Raw genomic sequence first — 22077 nt, forward strand, 5'->3', positions numbered from 1 at the left:
TGAGCCTGCTATAAATTCCAGCTGAAATTAACTTTGCAAGAATGTGTTTCAATGCATTCTATCCTATCATCACACGATGGCACTGTTCAACAAGTATCCATTCTCAACATGCTTGGCAGCCTACTTTTTTCCTTATAAATAATAGCGTGGACGTATATTTTCTATCCACTTCAGAAACTTTCTACACAGATTCCGCATCCACCTAATCAACGATGAATCAATGACATCAGTAATGAAAGAGTCCTTCAGCTTTCACAGGTGATGTGACGCGCAGCGCGCCTCTCTCATCCTCGCGGGGTGATTTCATCAATCCGACCCGACACTTATCTTTCTTCTTACACCTTAAATAGCTTCAAGACTAACGATTCCCTGTCCAATGTAGACAGATAACTTGGCACAAAAAGCTGGATTACCATCCTTAAATCCTCTGAGTTTTCCTATCAGGAACCATTTTCAGAGGTGGAACGAGTGAAAAGGATGCGTCATGAGGACATTTACTGGACAACTACAAATCTGTAGAATACAACAGTGTGCGAAATAATGAATGACCTTCAGGGAAGTAGACTTTTTAGAGGAAGTTCTGTCAGAGCTCATGTTCGCGCGCAACTCAAATAAATTGCGCCTCTAAGTAAGTTAAACTATTAAAAAGACGTTTAAACAAAACAAAAACAAAAATGCATTTTTTAAATCTAAAGTAATAATGCACTTTTTGTCGTTTTCACGCGCGATAGGCTACTGAACGAATCGCTCGAGCAGCTTCACTGTTGCTATGGTTACTTTCACAGGCTGACGCGACTTCTTTTCGCGAGCTTTTATTTAGCCCACAAATGAGACAGTTACGGAAACGTTGTTAGGAAACGCTGCTGAAACATATATGTAAAGGAACATGTTTTGAAGACTTAGTTTGACTTCTTTTATGGGGCTTGAAGCCGTAATTAGGGAGTTACCCTCCGAAACCCCCATAATAATTCGGGATGTATAAGTTCAATTACAAATGTTGGGCAGCCCTGAGCGCAGCACGATGGGGAGTCGGTCCTGCCCGAGCTCTCTCTCAGAGGAGGTTCTAGACGCTCCATGATCTCTCAGCATGCCTGGCTGGACGAACCGGTCCAACTGTTCCTTCAACTGCAGTTGGGATGATAACTCGACGTACTGGGGCTTCGAGCCCCCGGTCACCATTTTCCCCATCCCAGTGCTAACCGGGGTCACCGTCACCTGTGCCCTCTTCTTCTTTGTAGGTGTAACGGGGAACCTGATGACCATTTTGGTGGTGACCAAATACAAGGATATGCGAACCACCACTAACCTGTACCTGTCCAGCATGGCCTTTTCGGATTTACTCATTTTCCTCTGCATGCCTCTGGACTTGTACAGACTCTGGAAGTACCGACCTTGGAATTTTGGCAACATACTTTGTAAACTCTTTCAGTTTGTGAGCGAGTGTTGCACATACGCGACCATCCTGAACATCACCGCTCTCAGTGTGGAGAGATACTTTGCTATTTGTTTTCCTCTTAGGGCAAAGATAGTCGTGACCAAGGGTCGCGTACGAGGGGTCATTTTGGTCCTCTGGATAGTATCCTTCTTTAGTGCAGGACCTGTATTTGTGCTCGTCGGGGTCGAGCATGAAAATGGGACAAACTCGTGGGAAACTAACGAATGCAAAGCGACGGAATATGCCATTAGGTCTGGGCTCTTGACCATCATGGTTTGGGTCTCCAGCGTCTTTTTCTTCTTGCCTGTGTTCTGCTTAACTGTTTTGTATAGCCTCATCGGGCGAAAGCTCTGGAAGAGAAAGAGGGAGACGATTGGAGAAAACGCTTCGAGTCGCGATAAAAGCAATAGACAGACAGTGAAAATGCTGGGTAAGTGCTTGGTTTCATCACAGTATGAGGAAACCGCGATTAAGTTGTTTATCATTTGCGCACTTTACGCACAAGCGCACCCATTACGCACGGGATGTGCTTGGCACAAAACAGCAGTACAATCTAAAATGGTATTATTTGGCAACCTAAAAATGTACTTTATGTGCTAACACCTAATTTAAACGATTTTATTCCAGTAAAATGGGTCATCCATGTTGAAAGATGGTCATCCATCCATTTCTATTGGATATCTTTTCAACTATGGCTCGCCATGTAAAGGAATATACAGTATTTTATAAAGGTAACGTTGTGACAGTCTTTTCGTTCATTTAGTCATGAAACCTAAAGGTAGCTATAATGAATAAAATAAAGGTAACTGGTTTGGCTAAAATTGTCTGTTACACTTTATTTTAAGTTTAAACATGCATGTACTTACAATAGCTAGGGTTAGAAAAGGGTGTGATTTATGGTTAGTTACATGTAATTATGCACAATTTATATTAAATTGTAACTACATTTAACGTGTAACAAAGACACTGTAAAATGAAGTGTTACCAAATTGTCATTTAAGAACACATTCAAGAAAAAATAAGCTTAAGTGATAAAAAGACACTTATTAATGCACATTTCACATCGTGAAAGGGTGGTGATGTCTTTTGTTGAATGAAAATGCTCATCATTTTAATAAGGGGAGATCTAGCAGGGTTGACAACTTAAAACAACAACAACAAACAAACAAAAAACGCGTTTTTGATACTTAAAAATACAATTAAAACATTTATTAATTTCTATGTGAACCTTTTTGTTATTGTTAACACATGATTAAGTTTGTGATTCATGCTATTTTTTTTTTCCCTCACGAATAATATTTGCTTTCTGCAACAAAGTGAGGAACAAGGGGCTATTTCAGTGTTCATTTACCTTCATTATCTCTCTCCCTAACAGCTGTGGTGGTGTTTGCCTTCGTGCTCTGCTGGCTTCCCTTTCATGTTGGACGCTACCTGATCTCCAAATCCACAGAGATGGGCTCTCCCGTCATGTCCGTCATCAGCCAGTACTGTAATCTCATCTCCTTTGTACTCTTTTACCTTAGTGCAGCAATCAACCCCATCCTGTACAACATCATGTCCAAGAAGTACAGGATGGCAGCTTGCAAACTTTTCGGACTGCGTAATAACCCACGAAGAAGGACCTCAGTGGCCAAAGGAGAGAGTCCACCGTGCTGGACGGAATCCACTGCCAGCGTGTGACACTCTTTGCCATTAACAACAGCCATTTCAGACCTCATCTAATGCTGCCATCATTTTATAAGGTGATAGTCTCTCGATTAGACAAAAGATTTATATGAAGGTCTCATAAATTTCCAGACACATCAGGGAGTATTTTAGAAAGATGTTAACAGCCATTTGTCTATCCGAGCAAAACATTTCAACCTTGATGTTTTATAAAAAATATATATGCTTGTAAATAGAGAGAGAAAATGATCAATTCAGTTGCCTTAAATCTAAATAAAATCTGGAAGACAAAATGAGCACTGTAGATACAGCAGCATCCTCATGCGCCTGATGACAGGGACTGCAGAGGTGATACCGTTCATTGGCCTCGTGCCTCAATGCATGTCATGCTCTTTTAGCTAGTGTGTTCACTTTCTTCATGTGCGTGTTTTTAGGCTCCGCACCCGCCCTGAAGCAATACACAGAATGCAAAGGTTCATTAAAACAAAGGTATATAAAACAGTCAAAATTGTACTGGTACATTTAAGTACTAGAACACGTCATATAACTGACGTCTTGGGATGTCTTTTGACCATACGTCAACATCCGCCTTTTTAGGGTACGTCGGTTAGATGACGTTAGCAGATCCTAACCCTACCCCAGACCTAAACCTACCCCGTCACCTAACCGACGTTAAAGGTAAAGCGTCAGTTGTATGATGGCCCGGAATCGTCATGTAACCAACGATTAAGGGTACCCTAAAAAGGCGGATGTTGACGTATGGTCAAAAGACGTCCGTCATATGACTTTTTGGGATGAGACTGTGTTCTAAAAAAAGCTTGCTTTTTTCTCAGTGCTTCATGTGCTAAATGTATAAACTATTGGTACGGAAATAACAAGTCATCTTACATCCATTAATATCTGTTGTGGAAACTGCATGTGTCTTGTTGTTCTAAAATGATGTACAGTACAAAAAATGGCATATTTGTACTTTGTAAAATATGTAAATATAACCATGTTTAATTGGATATCTGCTGTGTTGAAGGTTTTCTTTTGCAAGCACAATGACAGTATGACATTGATATATATATATATATATATATATACACACACACTGTAACATTATATATGTTCTTTTTTAATGATTGTCCTGTAAGACTGAAATCTATTCATATCCTATTTCAGTAAATAGAAGTATGGATGGATGGATAAAACGACAGACAGGTAGAACAATGGATAGAATAAAAGACAGACAAATGCATTGATAGAACGACAGATGGATAGATAGATAGAATGATAGTCAGACAGATGGATAGATAGAACAACAGCCAGATAGATGGAATGATAGTCGGATCGATAGAACGACAGTCAGACCAGCCCTAGACATCATCTAACCGACGCTTTTGACCATACGTCAACATCCGACGTTTTAGGGTACCCAGACCTAAACCTACCCGTGTCATCTAACTGACGCTAAAGGTAAAGCGTCAGTTAGATGACGCCCTAGGATAGCGTCATCTATTCTAACTGATGTTAAAGGGTGCCCTAAAATGTTGGATGTTGACGTATGGTCAAAAGCGTCAGTTAGATGACGTCTTGGGGTGAGAATGTGTTAGATAGATAGAGTGACAGAGGACTATGTGGTCATTTACATAACCCCCCAAAAGATCTAGCTGCCTATAATGGGCTTCAAATAAATAATAAGGGGAAATGATGCAGTTCATTTGAGACGCTCTTATTCCTCAGGATCAATGGTTTATCGGTTTTTATGATGTATTGTTAGAAATCCTGCTTTCTTATGTCTATATGTAAAGTCTGACTGTTGGTGTTTTGTTGATGTCAAATCAAGGTCAGAGTGCCCAAACTGCGGAGAAAGAGGATTACAGAGGAGAATGGTTTCATAAATCCGTCAGATCTCCTCATGAGGCAGAAGGTGACGCTGCAAAATGAGATTGCCCACCATTCACACATCCCAATTCTGCCTACCATAGCCATAAAATGTATTAAAAAAAATAAAATACCACAGCCCTGATGGAGAGGAGGGGTGTAAACACTCTTCGAAGTGTCGATTAAAAAAAAATGATAGCCTACCTGGACAAAATGTTTGATTTTTTTTATTTAATGTTTGACTTCAACTAAAAGGCTTTTGCATGCTTTATAAAAGTCTAATTTTGTCTGTCCACAAACATAACTAAATGTCTTCACCAGTGTTGGGGAAATTCATTAATAATAAGTCACCTTTTCAAATAAGTATCGCTTTGTTTTCCCGTTGAGAGAAATCATGAGTCAGGTGCAGAAGTGTTGTGTGCGCAACACACGAGAGTTATTTAGTTATGAGCAGGCACTTACTCATCTCACTTGCACAAAAACAGATATCTCTAAATGAATAAAAAAAGAGAAGTAACACAATTACTTACTTTTTTAGGGAGTAATGTAATATTGTAACACATTAAAAGTATCTTTCCCCAACACATTAGTTTAGGCTCCAACTCTAACTATTACAAAGCACTTCTGGATAGATGCAATTGCATTTCATTGCTTGTACTCGTGACATGCAATGACAATAAATTGAATTCTATTCTATAACTATTAATAGTTGCTTATTAGCATGCGTATTAGTCTGTTTATTAGTACTAATAAAGCACATATTAATGCCTTATTCTGCATGACATTATAATACATCCCTCAAAGGAGTAGTTCACTTCTAAAAAACTTTTGCTGATAATTTACTCACCCCGATGTCATCCAAGATATCCACGAGTTTGAACAGGAGAGTCACGAACGTGCATCACAGAACAGAGCAAGGCAAGCATTTGAGCTTATAAAACTTAAACTTTGTTATTTATTTATTAAACGAGCGTTTGTTTCACTTGATAAGACCCTTATTCATCGTCTGGAATCATTTAAAGCCCTTTGAACAATTTGCAGTTTGCACTGAAACTGTCTTTTGGACCTTGAACCGTTTGGTTCCCATTGAAGTCCATTATATGGAGAAAAATGCTGGAATGTTTTCATCAAAAACCTTAAATTCTTTTCGACTGATAAAGAAAGACATGGACATCTTGGATGACATGGGGGTGAGTAAATTATCAGCAAAAGTTTTTTGAAAAGTGAACTACTCCTTTAATACTAACCCATTCTTAAACTTAACAATTACCTATTAATAAGCAGGAATTAGGAGTTTACTGAGGGAAACGTTGCAGCTAATAGTTAGTTATTAGTGAGATTTGGACCCTAATCTAAAGTGTGACCCACTGGTCTTCACTTGGTAAGACAGTCACGGACTGACATCAGTTTAACTGAGCATAACGGTCTAGATGTAAGCTGCAAATGCTTTGATAATACAAATGTAGTGTTACTGGTCATGCCAATAAAGATGAAAAAACAGAAAATCCAGACAGTGAAAGAAAACTTTTTTTCATTTTGCAGCTTTGAATTGTCAAGAAATTACCAAAAAAAAAAAAAAAAAAAACCCACAGCAACAGAATGTAACATGAACACAGACAGACTTGAAGCAAAAAATGATTGGAAATGGAGAAAGAGATGCTTTGCCTTTTAGGCATTCTGCTGTTTAAGTTACTCAATATTGATTAATTAATCTTTATAAAGCAATTCATCATTTCATTCTACAACATGAATCTTTACACCGGCTTAAACCTTCTTTATGAATGAAGACAAGTGCTTCAACAAATGTTTGGTGGTGGATGAAATTGGACTAGCAGCTTCAATGAGCAACATCTTTCTACTTTAGACACGTCAGCACAATTGTAGAACAGCCTTTCAATAATTCCAATTCGGGTGTTTTTTTTTTTTTTAGAATAAGGACGTAATCTGAAGTTAGAAATGTAAAACAGTGAAGATATTGTGCTAGATGATCAGCATTTGTACTTTAATATTCATGACATGCTGCAACAGACACGAAGTGAGGGACTTCAATCATAAGCTCTATGAATTATTAACATCTACAGCACAAAATACAATCTGTCAGAAAAAAGTAAAACATTTATTGGGTATAAATATATTACATACACGCTACAGATACAGATAAGTCTTACATAGGGTAGTATTTGCAAAAATCTATACATTAACATTGATATGGCAGTTTCTTTTATATATATGCATATGAATTTGTCTAACATTTACAATACGAGAAAAAAATCATGACTTTAAAAATTGTAGATCATGACAAGCCTGGAATGTTTTGTATATCTTTCCTTTTCTGTCTTTTTATATTTTTAAAACGGAGATAAAAATACACTTTTTAGGGGGGAAAATAGTTGAAATACACTTACGGTTCTATACACTTCTCTCGGGATGACAGAGCGGACCTATCTCCTTTCAAATTCATTTTCAGAGCACAAACAAAACAGAGAAAACGGAATAAAATAGCATATAAAAATACAAAACTATACTTGGGCCACAAAACTGTCGTGTGTTGTTTTACCAATAAGAAAACAGACAAACAGAAAACATACAAATTTAGATCACGGGTTAGGACCAAACACTACATAATGGGCAATAAACAAAACAATAAAAAGGACCCCAATGTACTTTCAGACTTTTCACTAAATATGTTCAAGCCTGTGTGGGCCAGTTTAACAGGCATTTCTTACTGCATGATACTCTCCATGTGAAAGCAATAGCAACATTGACTAGGAAATACAGTTTTATCAAGATAAATCTAATAAAGATTAATGTTTCACTTAAAAAAGTGCTTCATTTCTGTTAGTTGTCATACTATATATCTCTATATATAATTCCTTAGCAAAAATACTGGAATAAATTCACTATTGCGCTATGACATGTCCGGAAAATAAAAGGAAATGACAGTTTGATTGTTTTGCTTTCCTTTCGGCGTGAAACGGCATGTAAGATTTCACCTCTGAAGGATTGTTCAAATAAATGGCACATTTTTTGTTTTTACTACTAAAAAAAGTGTAGTCACAGATGAAGTTTAACTTTCCTTTTCAAGAAATGATGTTATAGTGTCACAAAGGATTTCTCAAGTAATCCTTTAAGTAACAATAAAAAGCAACATAAAATGGACAAGCTTCCGCTTTGGCAAACTATACGATAACATAAGCGTCATAACACTCTTTAGCAATGCCAAATGTAGGTATGTACTGTATGTCCCATTACACACTCACAAATTATAAAAAAAAAAAAAAAAAAACATTTGCTACAGTTCTCTATGAAAAGACAACTAACTGGAGTTCGGCACTTTGTAATAGGAGATGAACAGACATTTGGTTATATATAAATGTTTCAGCATGGTACATGCAACATGTTCCCAATTAAAGAAAGACATAAACATAACCAGAATTATGAATGAAAGGAATGCTGGCCTTTATCGTTAATCTACAATACATAAAAAATAACTCATGCTACAAGAGAGGGAAAAATAGTACATAACTACATCTCTTAATTTCTTGAAAAATAAATAAATGAAGATTGCACTTTAATTGCCATTTAAAGTATTGTATGCAATAGATAGTATAAATAACCCTAAAGAATGATACCTTACTTTCCCATTAACTTTGGCAAAGGTATTCTGAGCTAGTAAACGATTTGCTTACGAACAACTGGAGCAAGGCACAGCTTAGGTGAGGAAAAAAAAAAAATGCATTTCAAACTGCAGAGGCAGATACAACGGAATGACGCTACTGATGACAGAAATATCACAATCATTCGGCAACGTTTAGTGTTTCGCAGCACCCTCTCAGAAACATAGTATTTACTTCTTCACCTCTGAAAAGTCCAGGTCCCTGAGGTACAATACAGGCTGTCAGTTTATTTCTCCTTTTTTTTTTTTTTTTTTTAGAAACCTAACCGGTTCTGCGAGCGTAATGTGGGAGAAACTCTTTGGATCGATGGGAACTGCTGGTTTGTACCTTTTTACTTGGCTAAAGATGCACTGCAAGCACATCAGGCTGTTTGGCATGAACATCAGGTGCAGCGGGTGGAGGAATTCACTGCTGCTTTCGACAATAACCTTGGTAAAAGCACCTTAGAACTGTCCGACTGGCTTCACGGGTTTCAAAGAAGATGAAACATTCAAACACTAGGGGGCGAAGTCCTGGGGACGAACGCCATTCACAGAGTGAGGAAACTATTGTGACTCCAGGCATCAGCAGAGCCCAAAATCAGTCTGAGAGGGCGACGTTAGCCTAGCCAAGTCATTCGGGAAGGCGAGAAGTAGCTCTGGACTAGAGGCGCCTTAGGACTAGATGGCGGAGAGAGGGTGCGTGGTTGCAGAGGACGTCACACTTCCCTTACCCTCGCCCGCCAACACTACTGACCACAGATAAAGCACCATAGAATGGGAATCGACACGCTCCAAATGAGAGATCTACTTCAAACTCATTGTTACTTATATTACAACAGCTCTATAGAATTTTATAGATTTATATTTGTATCTATATATATATTAGATAACTGATTCCGTTCGTAGGAAATATAAACACACAATAGCAGCATCACTTAAACCACACTTGCTTTGGCAGCTTAATGCAGGGGGCTTTACAACAGTCTTACAACGGTAACAGGTTTTTTCCTGTTTCTGAGAAGGTTTCGTACTGTGACGCACAAACAATCTGTGAAGATCACGCGATCGTGTATGTTAAAACGGCACTGGGTGGACTGTGATTGTGGGTTTTACGCCATGATAAAGCTATGATTCCAACAACTCGTATATGGCTGTGAAACAAATGCTGTGAAGCACACTTGGATAAAACAAAAGTAAGGCCATGAACGTGGAGAAAATACTGATACATTTTCCTCCCAACATATACGTACACTTAAAGGGATACAAAAAAAAAACGAAGCATGCAAAAACGGGCAACTCTTCGTAAGGCTTCGTGATGTGGTTTTGCTTCCCCAAGAGTTCAGAGCAAAATCCACACGCTGTAAAAGAGCGGGTGACACAGTGATGCACAGGCAGGCTGGAAGGCATTAGAGAGAGAGAGAGAGAGAGAGAGAGGGGGTAAAAGACGAGAAGAGAGCCTGTTTAAATTACTCATCCTACAGTACGTCGAATTGGATGTATACTTTAAGTGTTTGTGTGTTACTTGAAACGTAAATGTTTTCTTTCTTGACTGGCTGCTGGTTTGGCGTTGCTTTTTAATATCTTCACTTCATGAAGAAGTATTCCACCACAAAAGCGATGAGGAAGGATAGGGCCGCGAAAGCCCCGACTAAGACGGCCGCGAAGCGTTCGTCCGTGGCGAACATGCCGCTGGGCTTCAGGGTCTCGGTGGAGCTGGGCTCTCCAGGCAGCGCGAGCTCTGTACGCCGCAGTGTGAAGAGCGAGGATGGGCTGAGGGGTCCACACAGCTCCTGAGCGTTGTCCTGACACCGCCGACACACGTACACGCGGAAGCGATAGTCTGTGTTGTTTTGTAGCCCCGAGATCTGGAAGGTTGTGTCCTCTCCCTTATATAACTGAAAGAAAGAAATTACGTTTGTGAAAAATACAGATGTATATTCTCAAACTGCATAAAACTCACTACAACCTCCAACCGTTTACAGTTGAGTTTATTGCATTTGTGGCATAAATGTTGATTACCACAGAAAATAATCTTAGTTACATTTAATCATTTCTGTGGTTTAAAAGCAGAAAATTAGAATTATTTTTAAATATATATAATTAACAATAATACTTAATTATTACTACTATTAAAACATATATGTAATTGTTTTTAAATAATTTGCATTATTAAAATAAATATGAAGTTCATTTTTGTTAAAGCATGTACTTTTTAAAATAATATTCTTTGTAAAACATTATTATTAATGTATTGCATAATACTTTTATTAAATAATCAGTATTCATTTAAATAAATGTAAATATTATTAACAAAACAGTATAAACGTGAATAACATTGAACATTTGGATATAACTAGTGTTTCTATCTATCAGGATAAAGTACAATTCACAAATAATAATATTAGGAAAAGGAGCTTTCAACATTTATTAAAGAGCAATATGGAAGTCTTTCTATGTCAAAATGACAGATAGTGATCAATATGGTGCATTCCCCATGTGAGCGAGAGTTTTCATATCCTGTAGTTTTTACAATGCCATTTTGTGCCACAAAGAGAGTCTAGATAAGAAATCTAAACAGAAAAGATGATTTTCACCAGGAAAACATATCCTCCAATAGACCCCTTTTCGGTTGGTAAACATGGTGACGTTTTTATGTGGGCGGAGCTTAGGTCGAGGCAGAACGAGCCCTCTGGCCGCTTCACTAATGCTAGTTAGCGAGTTTTATTAGCTTGTTTTTTTTTAACAATGACTGAAGAAAATCAGATTTTATCTTAATGTGTAAGGTCACTCACTGTCCAGGACCGTGATTGTTATTTTAAAAAGTTCATTTTAACGGACAGAACCAAATTGGCTGACCCCTAGCCTTCACACGCTCACTCAATGCATGGACGATCTGACAGGATTAACGTTACGTTACCTCGGTTGAGTGGCCTGACTTCTACACCTACCTTATGGAGAAACCGATCGTAAAGAGAAACTGAGGGCATATAAATCTTTAGATGCCTATAACTATGTGCTGAATGGTCCTGTACAAGATTTGTGTGTACGATCTGCAGTTCTGCCTAGCCAGGGCAGAGAAGACGACAATGTAAAGAGTAACATTACGGTGCGATTTTAATCATGTGAATGTTTTCTAGAAATAAAAAGTCCAGACACAACATATTCATTTTTCATTGATACTTGCACCAAACAACACAATAAGAAGATATTTAATAATTATAATAAAAGTAATTTAAGCTCCTTATTATGTAGCCGAATCTGTGCTGGTTTGTATTGGCCGCCTCCAGTTTTCACTTTGTTTTGCCTCCAACGTGACGTAACTGTGATGTTGGCGCAAAAGGGGTCTATTAGACTACAGTACATGCATGATATGCTGAAACTAACATGAAACATCGGAGGTCTGATTAAAATGCAGAATAGGTCATGTGTGGGGAACTGACATAAAACAGAGCACTTACTATGCATGAGGCTTTTCACATGTGGCTGCTTTTGGTTGCCAAACAACAGCGGTTCAATTTCACTGGAAAGCCGCCCACAATTTGTAACCTTCCTTACTCACTGCTAAGATTATGGACACATTTTCATTTGTTGACACAAAGGAAATGGAGAAAAATCCCTACGTGCCCGCCGCAAGTTTCATGTCACCATGCAGCTCTAATAGCACAGCAAAGCCAGGAGCTAAATATTAAGACCTTCATTGTTTATTCCAGATGTATGGCACAGCATGAGGCTGTACAAAAACTGATCAGAGAGGACTAAACATTTGATTTCCAAGTGGAAAATCAGAAGTGCAAACCAGACTTTTGAAAACCCGCCGCATAATGCATTGTCCCTCCGCATAATGCATTGAAAAATATAAACTTAATAGAAGTTGTTCGTGAATGGCGAAAGTTGACAAAAACAAGCCAAATTACTCATGAGCAGACGAAATAAAACTAAAAACAAGCTGAATCTGATAGAACAAATGAAATAAAATAAAAAAAAATGAAATGAATTAAATACACATGAGTGCTGACATTTCCATACAACAGCACATGAAGATTTCTCATCACTAAACATCTGTTTTCAATTAGATTACTCTTCACATTATCTGTTGCTCAAACTACTGTAATCTAAAAAATCACTAAAAAAAGAAATACTGTTAAACGCAATCTTAATCAAATCTCAAAACGAATATCCACACTGTACATTATAATATGGTGATTCCTAAACTAACTTAAAAAAAGTGCAGAATTCTTTTATCTCCCATTATTATAAGCCAAAATTGCAGTGGTGGAATGTAACGAAGTACAAATACTTTGTTACTTTACTTAAGTACATTTTTCACGTATCTTTACTTTACTTAAGTAGAATAAATAGTGCATACTTTTTACTTTTACTTCGTTACATTTTGCAGCAATTATTATGCTTTCTACTCCACTACATTTCTACAACTTCTGTTACATTTTCTGATCAGTTTTTCCCCGGCCAAAACGTAATCTGACCGTCCGTTCGTTGCACTTTTGTCTCACCAGTGACGTTTGGTTGCCATAGATACATCAACTAAATGCGTCTCGCACGCAGTGTGTTTATCGTGCAATTTATACGCGAAAATTTGTTTTTACGTGCATAGGAAACGTGTGTAATATACGTTTGGTTAGGATTATGGCAAGCCAAGAGGTTCAGAATTACACCATAAATTAATCGCGTTTACTGCCAAACATAGTTATTAACATATAGTAAGGATGAGCATGGTTTATATTGCCTAATTGCAAGCTTGTTTCAGAAATGGTGACATTTTTTTCCATCATTATTGAACATCATTATAGGAGTATTAGGTTGAATGAGTTAGAATTAAATGTTTTATTAATCATTAGAAAATAGTCATTAAGAGAATCAATTGTTATGCAAGCACTTTTAATACTTAAAGTACATTTAAAATCAGGTACTTTTTACTTAAGTATGGTTGTCATTGTGTTACTTCTACTTTTACTAAAGTAAATATTTATCTGGTTATTTCTACTTTTACTTAAGTACTGAGATTCAGTACTTCCTCCACCACTGCAAAATTGTAACTAGCTTTAACATTAAATGGCAAGATGTCTGTGCTTACATGATTTCAATTCAGTAATGTATAGTGAACATGCACAGTTAAGCTGGGTGAAAATGTTCTGAGATGTAGACGGGATTTATGCTGGATCCCTGCTCTGGCTATAACTTTGACGGGTTTTATATAGTGGAATAAGCTGGTGAAATTGAGATACTCACACAGAAGCATCAGAAGCAGAGCAAACAGAACACAGCATCTGCAGCCATTAAACTCTCACTTCTCTTTCCATACAAACAACCCGCTCCTGAATCGCATACATTTTAACAGCTGACAGGACGAGGCACACATTAGCACAGTAATAGGAACCATGCCAGCTACATTAGACCGTGCTCTCGGCCCTAGCAGAGAAATATATGAGAGAAGAAAGGGATCTGATTGGCTTGCTCTGGTCATGACAGAAGCGGTCATGCAGAACTCCACGGAGAGACCTCATGGCCTTCAGAGTCGCTCAATGCTCAGTGGATTTTGATTCACCGGCTTATCTACTAATGTGGCCATTAAATGTAAAATGACAGCACATTTGTAACAGAATTGACAAAAATATGTGCTGTGAATAATAATAACCCTCCCTCTGTGACTGAAACACAACTATCACAAAAGGTTACAGTATTTCGAGTCCAATTTTGGCATTCTATAGGTAACTTTGCAAACTACATGTCAACTAACTGTCATTAGAGAATTAGTAGACTGCTTAATTTCTGTTAACACTAACAGACAGACTATAAGAAACTTTGCAAGTACATGCCAACTTATTCTACTGTCTAACCCAACAGTCTACTAATGGCGCTTTTCCATTACCAGTAGCGACTCAACTCGACCTCCAGTACCGCCACAAATAGTACCTGGTCGTCATAGCGACGCCTTTCGTTCCTCGTTGCCCTATCAAGCTCTCGCTGGATCCTCTCTTCGGCAACCAAACAAAGGAAAGTCTGCACCGTATTCTTCCTAGCTGCCATAATAATAGTAGTAAGTTTAGTAACTATCTCTGGCCAAACTATTTAAAAATGGCGGGGATTCTGGATACTCCATCTGGCACGTGCAATGATGACGCAGTGAATGGTGACGATTCTCTTTGACCAATCAGCAATCATTGTTTTCACGTCACATTTTGATACCTGCTCAGCTCACCATAGCCTCACTCAGAACCTTGCCGGAGGTGATACAAAAAAAAGTACCCGAAAGCAGGTACAAGTACAACTTTGTTTATACAGTTAATACAGCTACTAGTTATACAGTTTATACTTTGTTTATACAGGCAGTTTGTTTATACCAACATGGCTGTAGACGCGAAGTTACCTTTCAATGCAGCCTTACGGCTGTTACACACTGCAAGCGTGAGCAGCATTTGAGCAGCACGTCAGTGTAACTGCGTAATCATCAAGCTATACCTTTTTCTGAATAAGCGACCTCTAGCAGCAAAACGTAAATTTCATACTTTTAATGAAATTTAGTTGACATGTAGTTGGAAAGTTACTTATAGTTAGTAGAATGTCTGAAGTTAAAATAAAGTGTAACTGGGCAAACAGTCATTGACGCTTAAAGAGGCAACATACAATATTAAGAACAAGCATCCTGTTCAAAAGTTTACACATATTTTGTGTTAATTGAGCTATACTGTATAAGGATTGGTGTAAATACCTGTTATGTTTAATAGAGTTATCATTTTCAATTAAAAAATAACCACAAAAATGCAAAAGAAAATATGTTTTCAAATGTGGCTGGTTGTTTCCTTCAATTTTATCAAGAATGATAGATGAGCTGGTTGTTAGTCCCTATCAAGCCATCAGTGGCATCCGCGGCAGTCTCAGGTGGAGAACACAAACCTAATATTCTAGTCTTATCTCAGACTCAGTCTGTGGGGATGACATATCCCATATCCCTTTACCTTTCCTTGAATAGCAATGCACTGCAAAGAGTAGCATGAAACTTCATGCATTTTACATCGTCATAGTGCTGGTGTTAGTCATAGCCTTTGTCAAAGCTATGGAAATATTAATAAAAAAAGTTAATAATGTCAAATTAGAGAAAAAAAACTAAATGGATGTCTTAAACTAAAAGCAATTTTACAAAATCTAAAAGGGGGTTCAAATTTAACAATGCTAACTCATTTGTCTACTTTAATACAAAAATTCTCCCATCACAGTTGGGAAAAAATACACAAGCTACTTTTAAAGCAAATGAGATAAGTAAAGAGAATGTGAAGATGTTTCCGATCACTGGCTAATCGATAGTCCTAATCTATATACAATTCAGATTTGAACAATGAAATCTCACCTGTTTGTATTCGGATTCTCTGGCCACCAGCACCTGTAGGATGTAGATGATGGGGTCTCCTCTCATTGGTGGAATGCTCTCCCAGCTGACCTCACACACATTCCCTTCCAACTGTACCACTTTAGGAGCTAAAGGATAAAATACAAGTTTAGTTTAGCTATATAAACAAACAATAAGTACCCATCCAGTAAATGAGCATATATCTGGCATGAAGCAATATGTTGATGTTATTGTACAAGAATACTTTACCCTTGAGAGCTGGAGGAACAGATTTGGTGGTATGGAAGGTGTGTATTTCAGAGAAAAACCCTTCTCCTGCCTCGCTCACAGCTTGAATCCTGAGACAGTAGCTGCTCGACTCACTTAGTCTCTGTACCTTATACGTGTGGCTTGGGCCTCTGTAAATTGTGACAAACCTAAAACACACATTTTATTTATGTTATTGTTTTTTTAAAAGTCTCTTATGCTCACCAAGACTGCATTTATTTGACCAAAAATCCAGTAAAAACAGTAATATTGTCAAATAATATTACAATTTTAAATAAATGCTTTCTAATATAATAGATTTTAAAATGTAATTAATTCCTGTGATGGCAAAGCTGAATTTTCAGCACCATTACTCCGGTCTTCAAATAATTCTAATATGCTGATTTACTGCTCAAGAAATATTTCTTACTATCATCAATGCTGAAAACAGTTGTGGTGTTAATATTTTTGTGAATATCGTAATACATTTAGTTTCAGGATACTTAAAGCTGCAGTCCACAGTTTTTCCTCTTTGTCGCCATCTCTGTTCAAAATCTGCAATTGCAGTTATTCGCCGAAATTCTCAACTTTACTTGAGTTGTACCCCGGCACGGCACAGCGCAGATGAACACAATGTTTTAATGAGAATGTGCGGCTGTCTGTTTTTTTTTTACAGTCTATGGTGGATACTGTCATTCGGAATTATAGATTATACTTTTTGGAAGTATGACCAACATAAGAATTTTTACCCTATAAAATGTCATCTGAACAAGTAACTAACTTTTGTTCTTCTGACCAACTAACTAAAAAAAAGCATTGCAGTAAATCACGCTGATTAAATCTAACGATCGTTAATCATATCATGCAAAACCACGCAAATTATACTTTGTTCTCAAATTGTTCATGTTAACAACTTCAGAATTGTGTGAACTACATTTAAAGCCCTTCACATATTTATCCGTGCTTTCGCATGGGCCGGTTGCAGTCTCTTTTTCCAAACAATCCAAAGTCTTTTGTATTTTGCAATGGGTGAATCTGTTGTCACTGGTGATTGTCGTTTGACCGTTCTGGATTAAAATGATAAGTTTAACTATATCAAGTGCTGTGAGAAAAGGCTATAAATCTCCACCTTCAGCATCCTCACACACAATATAGCTTATACTAGCCGAGACTCCTTCTTTATGTGTACAGATGTGACGTAATGACTCAATATAGCCTACTAGCCGAGAAGATATATATATATATATAATAAAACCACAAAAATGTCAATAAAACCACAAACCAAAATGCCCTTTTCTGCCCATTTGTGTATTTCTAAGACAAAAAAAGGACACAATGACATTATAAACTAGCCCCAGACATTTAACATTTAATTGAACCTTTTGTGGTTCCAATTACAATAAATTAGGAGGAAATTTCTGGTACTGGCAGAGAGCTCTGGGTATCCTCATGCCATGTCCTGTCGTAGTGCAACACCATCCGTCTAATGCACAAACACCTCAGGTCAAAACAGAGAACAAAGCAACAGCTGCTATTTAATGACTGCTTCCACGGGTATTTTGCCAATGTCAAGATTCCTGCCAGCTTGACATCAGACAAATTAGATCAAGGTAACAGACCAGTGACCTGCAGTTTATGCTTAATATTCTCATGGAAGCCTTTCAAACCCTCCTCTTCAAGCTCTTTTCATCCAAGGCTGGTCTATTTTGGAATTTTGCCAAGGGTCCTACCAAGGGTTCTTTATGTGCATATGAAGGAATAGCACTAAACATCAAACTTGTTAAGATCCAGCTCCAACAGATCACCTTTGGAATTATAAAATAAAATCCAAAAGAAATTATTTCAAAAAGAAGATTGTTCATAGAGAAGTGGTCTGATAATATCTTTTATTTTCCGTTTGATGGATTGGATAGTACATCTGTGGTTACTATGGTAATCTGAACAGAACTAAAATGTGTAATAGTCATTTCAGAGCCATGCCGAATCAAGACTCTCTCGATTGCGCAGTTGGCATCTAATTTTGATTAAGCAGCTGAATCAATCATTGTTACCATAGCAAATACTCAAAAAACAAAAAGAGAAAAAAACATTTACCAAACTCTAATGCACACTGATGATGGCAATTGGATCTTAGGCCTTTAGTAAATATGCTTATCACTATAATTTGATCAGAACATAGACACAAAGTCAAGGGGACATTATGCTACAAATTGATAGTCCTTTGTTTATGACTATGACGTTTCATTTTGCGACTTCCAGTCTCTGCACAGAATAAAACACAATCAACTGAATGCCAGAAAAGCCTCAATAGCCGCGTTTCCACTGTCACTTCCGGCGCTCGATCGGTCAACCGCCAAGGGTTTTTTGGTCGACATCAGAAAAGTTAACATTTAGTTAACATAACTTATTTTCAAAATATTCATCTCCAAATGTACTTTCACAACAACGTCTGCTCTACGCATGCATCATGGTGCTTTGTTGGAGATTAATATTTTGTAAGTAAAGTTTAATTAAATTCAACCAATTCATTAATTTCATTAAAAATATCTTAAATTACCGACGGTCATATGGGTTTGGAACAACAAGAGGGTGAGTAATTAATGACAGAATTTTAATTTTAGGGTGAACTATTCCTTTAAATGGTACTGTTTATGTAAACCATATAAACTACCCTTGCTGCATTTTTGGTGAAGATAAATGCTTGCTCCATTTGAAACAAAACAGTTACTGGCTAAAGAGAACCATCAAAATAATTAGTAAATTAACTAGTCTAACACTAAAAGGATTTTTGACAGTGTTGGTTGGGGAATTCATTATATTATCTATTAAATGCCCATCTGTCAGGCCAGTTGCCCACTCACAAATACTGCCAACATGCCACTCTGCCAAGGAAAACAATCAACAGTTACAATTAAACTAGGCCAAACTGAAACTTGGGTAGCTTCAAAATCTAGTGACCTGACCAATCTACAGGTACATCTATAACAGTAAGACCTAAAACCCTTATATAAAAAAGTAAAATGTTAAAAAAATATTGCTGCCATCTAATGACATTTCACCTTGACTAAATTACTTCATTGCTCACAGTGTGCTCTCAAAATGAATTCAATTTTTCTTTTAGCGGTGCCTTTATTGCTATTCATGATGTGTGATTGAAATGAACTGACCTCCTGTTCTTGTCCTCCATCTGTAAGTTGTAGACCATCTCTTCTCCAAGCAGGCTCTTGGCATTGCTGCTGTCTCCCCACTTGAGTTTGAGGCTCTGGGGTCCTGCAGCAGTGCACTCCAGTCGGGGAGGGACAGGTGGCAGAGGCCTGGTGCGGGCCAGCAGGGGAGGGCAGAGGGGACCAGCACCAATCTCATTAACTGCTTGAATCTGCAGACTGACAGCACAGAGAGTCTCATTTACATGTACATCAGGTGATCTTTAGGGCCAGGCAATTTTACCTGTATAAACGGTGCAACGGTAGAAATACTGCTAGAGATACGCCATTTATATTTTTGCTGATATCAGTGAGCAGTGGACTTCCTCATGTTATGTAAAAGTAAACTTTTTAAATCAAACGGACCACCAGGCATTATCACATGGTTATTTTTGTAGAATTTCTGTCCAGAAATAACTATAACAGAGCAAATGTGTGAGTCATTACACTACACTGATTCATGTGCATGTGTTAAAACCACAACATTCCCCTCCATTTACAGCGGACATTCACGCAATAGGCAGGCAGACACAATCAAACGAGCAGCTTCATCTGAATATGCATGTATGGATGGAGTGCAGGGGGGTTCAACAGGCCCACAGATGTATCGTAGTTTTGCTGTTAACCACGTGTAACACTTCATGGCATTTCCATGGCACAACAAACATACAAAATCTGCTATAGACACTTTAATCAAATTATATAAATAAAATCTCTTAGTTATTTCTAAGACTGATTGCACTAAGGACAAAAGGGGAAAAAAATTTACTTTGAGTCATGATACTAAACAAAATATTAAAACTTGGATGACTGTAGCAAAACCAAAATAATGTTTTACTTCTCATTTTACACAGTAATCTGTAGCTTCACCTGACACAACCTTGATATGAAATGAAATGCAGTCGATCTCTTGCTCACACTGCGACATCACGCTATGTCAAACTCACTTGAGGATGCAAAGAACTTCCTTAACTCTCCCCTTGCTAAGCTCAATCAAATTTATATTTGTCGGTTGAAAGTGCTTTGGGTAGGAGCCCATCATTCAAGGATAATGCCTTGTCGTGTTATTAAATCAAATGGAACCAAAATCGATTTCTGGGTTTAAAAACAAATTGGAGGGTTGGGGAGTCTGGACTGGAATTAACAGCAGCTCTCCCACAACACCAGACTGTTAGGTTGACATTTAAGTGAAAACCAAACATACTTTAACCTTTCACAAGATTTCATTAGTCTCTACGCCCCTAATGACAAAAGATATAATCGATCTAAGAGCGATCAAACGGCCGTACAGCCTGCTTCACACCAGGTCTGGCCAAAAAAAATGGTTCATGATTCACATACAGTACAGTGTGGTTCAAAAGTCTTAAATGGAGATTCAAAAACCGCTCTTAATTTTTGACCTGGAACTAAATTATGATGACATAAACGTCTTCAACCCTCCTGGAGATCCACTGCGCTGCAAAGTGTATATCAGCTTGTGATTTTCAAGAGATCCTGAAGACGAGCAGGTTTGAAGACATCTGAATCAATGAGAATTAATATTTGAGATTCTATATTACTTGAGGTCACTGATCACTTAAGCAAATCTGTTTTAAGCTAAACATTAAAACCTTAACCCATTTGTGTGAATATGAGGTATTAAATATACTGAACATTGTTATTTCTCCTGCTTATCCAAAGAAGCTGCCTTTCTCTGAGGTTACACTGCCATTAGGTCAGTCAGAACACTGGCAGGAGATTACTGAAATAGCCTGGTATCAGATAATGAAATCTGTGAGTGGATGCGTGCCGTCAGTTTTCTTTTTTTTTTTAAATACTCCAAAAAGCAAATCAATGACAAAAAAAGAAGAACGCTAACCGAGAGGAAATCCAACAAAATATTATTGAGAATGAGCTTCATGACAACAAATTTGAGACACCTGGGGAAAAATGGTAATACTGTAACATTCACTACCGTTCAAAAGTTTGGGGTTGGTAAGATTTTTTGGAAAGTCTCTTATTTGATAACAAATTCAGTACAACAGTCATATTCTAAAATATTACAATTTAAAATACCTGTATTTTCATATATTCTCAAATGTAAGCACCAATACTCCAGTCTTCAGTGTCACATGATCCTTCAGAAATCATTCTAATATGCTGATTTGCTGCTCAAGAAACATTTCTATTGTTTTCAGTGTTGACATACAAGATTCTTTTATTAATTGAAAGTTCAAAAGAACATTTATTTGAAATGGAAACCTTTTGAATCATTCCAAAAGTTATTATGGTCACACTTGATCGATTTAATGTGACCTTGCTGATTACAAGTATTCATTTACTTGACCCCAAACTTCTGAACAGTAGTATAAATTTAGAGGGAGTAAGCAAGAAGAAAAGCATTAAATGGGAAGCAGGTGGACAAAGTAAAAATCTGCAAGACCCAGTGGGATGAAAGTGAAAAAAATAATAATAATCATCATCCCCAAGCAGATCTCTAATTTAAAGTCTATAATCAAAGCTCTCAGACAAAAACATGGGTTGCATAAGCTGTCAGATGGAGACACTTCAATGTGCACAGTGGTGGCCTCATGCAGGGATAGATGTCCTGTTATGGACACCATTTCCTAGACACACACACAAAATCTGCCCTCCGGCCTTC

The 22077-nt window shown here is 37.5% G+C and overlaps 2 protein-coding genes across 4 annotated transcripts in view; one reads left to right on the forward strand and one right to left on the reverse strand.

The window, feature by feature from the left end:
* The first annotated feature begins 310 nt into the window (after positions 1-310).
* On the forward strand, positions 311-4091 carry ghsra (growth hormone secretagogue receptor a). The gene is made up of 2 exons (XM_089131291.1): positions 311-1865; positions 2811-4091. Exons 1-2 carry the CDS (start codon positions 1088-1090, stop codon positions 3113-3115), a joined length of 1083 nt encoding a protein of 360 aa, XP_088987417.1. The 5' UTR covers positions 311-1087; the 3' UTR covers positions 3116-4091.
* A 2970-nt stretch (positions 4092-7061) lies between these two features.
* fndc3ba (fibronectin type III domain containing 3Ba) overlaps positions 7062-22077 on the reverse strand; it is a 130370-nt gene continuing 115354 nt past the window's right edge. For all 3 annotated transcript variants that reach the window (XM_039676756.2, XM_039676757.2, XM_039676759.2), the window contains 4 exons: positions 19401-19616; positions 16237-16403; positions 15988-16115; positions 7062-10519 (listed from right to left, as the gene is read on the reverse strand). In XM_039676756.2, the coding sequence (XP_039532690.2) occupies positions 10208-10519; positions 15988-16115; positions 16237-16403; positions 19401-19616 (823 nt within the window). In that variant the 3' untranslated portion in view covers positions 7062-10207. The remainder of the gene's footprint in view (positions 10520-15987; positions 16116-16236; positions 16404-19400; positions 19617-22077) is intronic.

Source organism: Pimephales promelas, chromosome 5, assembly GCF_988280905.1.
Source record: "Pimephales promelas chromosome 5, fPimPro1.hap1.1, whole genome shotgun sequence".
NCBI classification, from domain to species: domain Eukaryota; kingdom Metazoa; phylum Chordata; class Actinopteri; order Cypriniformes; family Leuciscidae; genus Pimephales; species Pimephales promelas.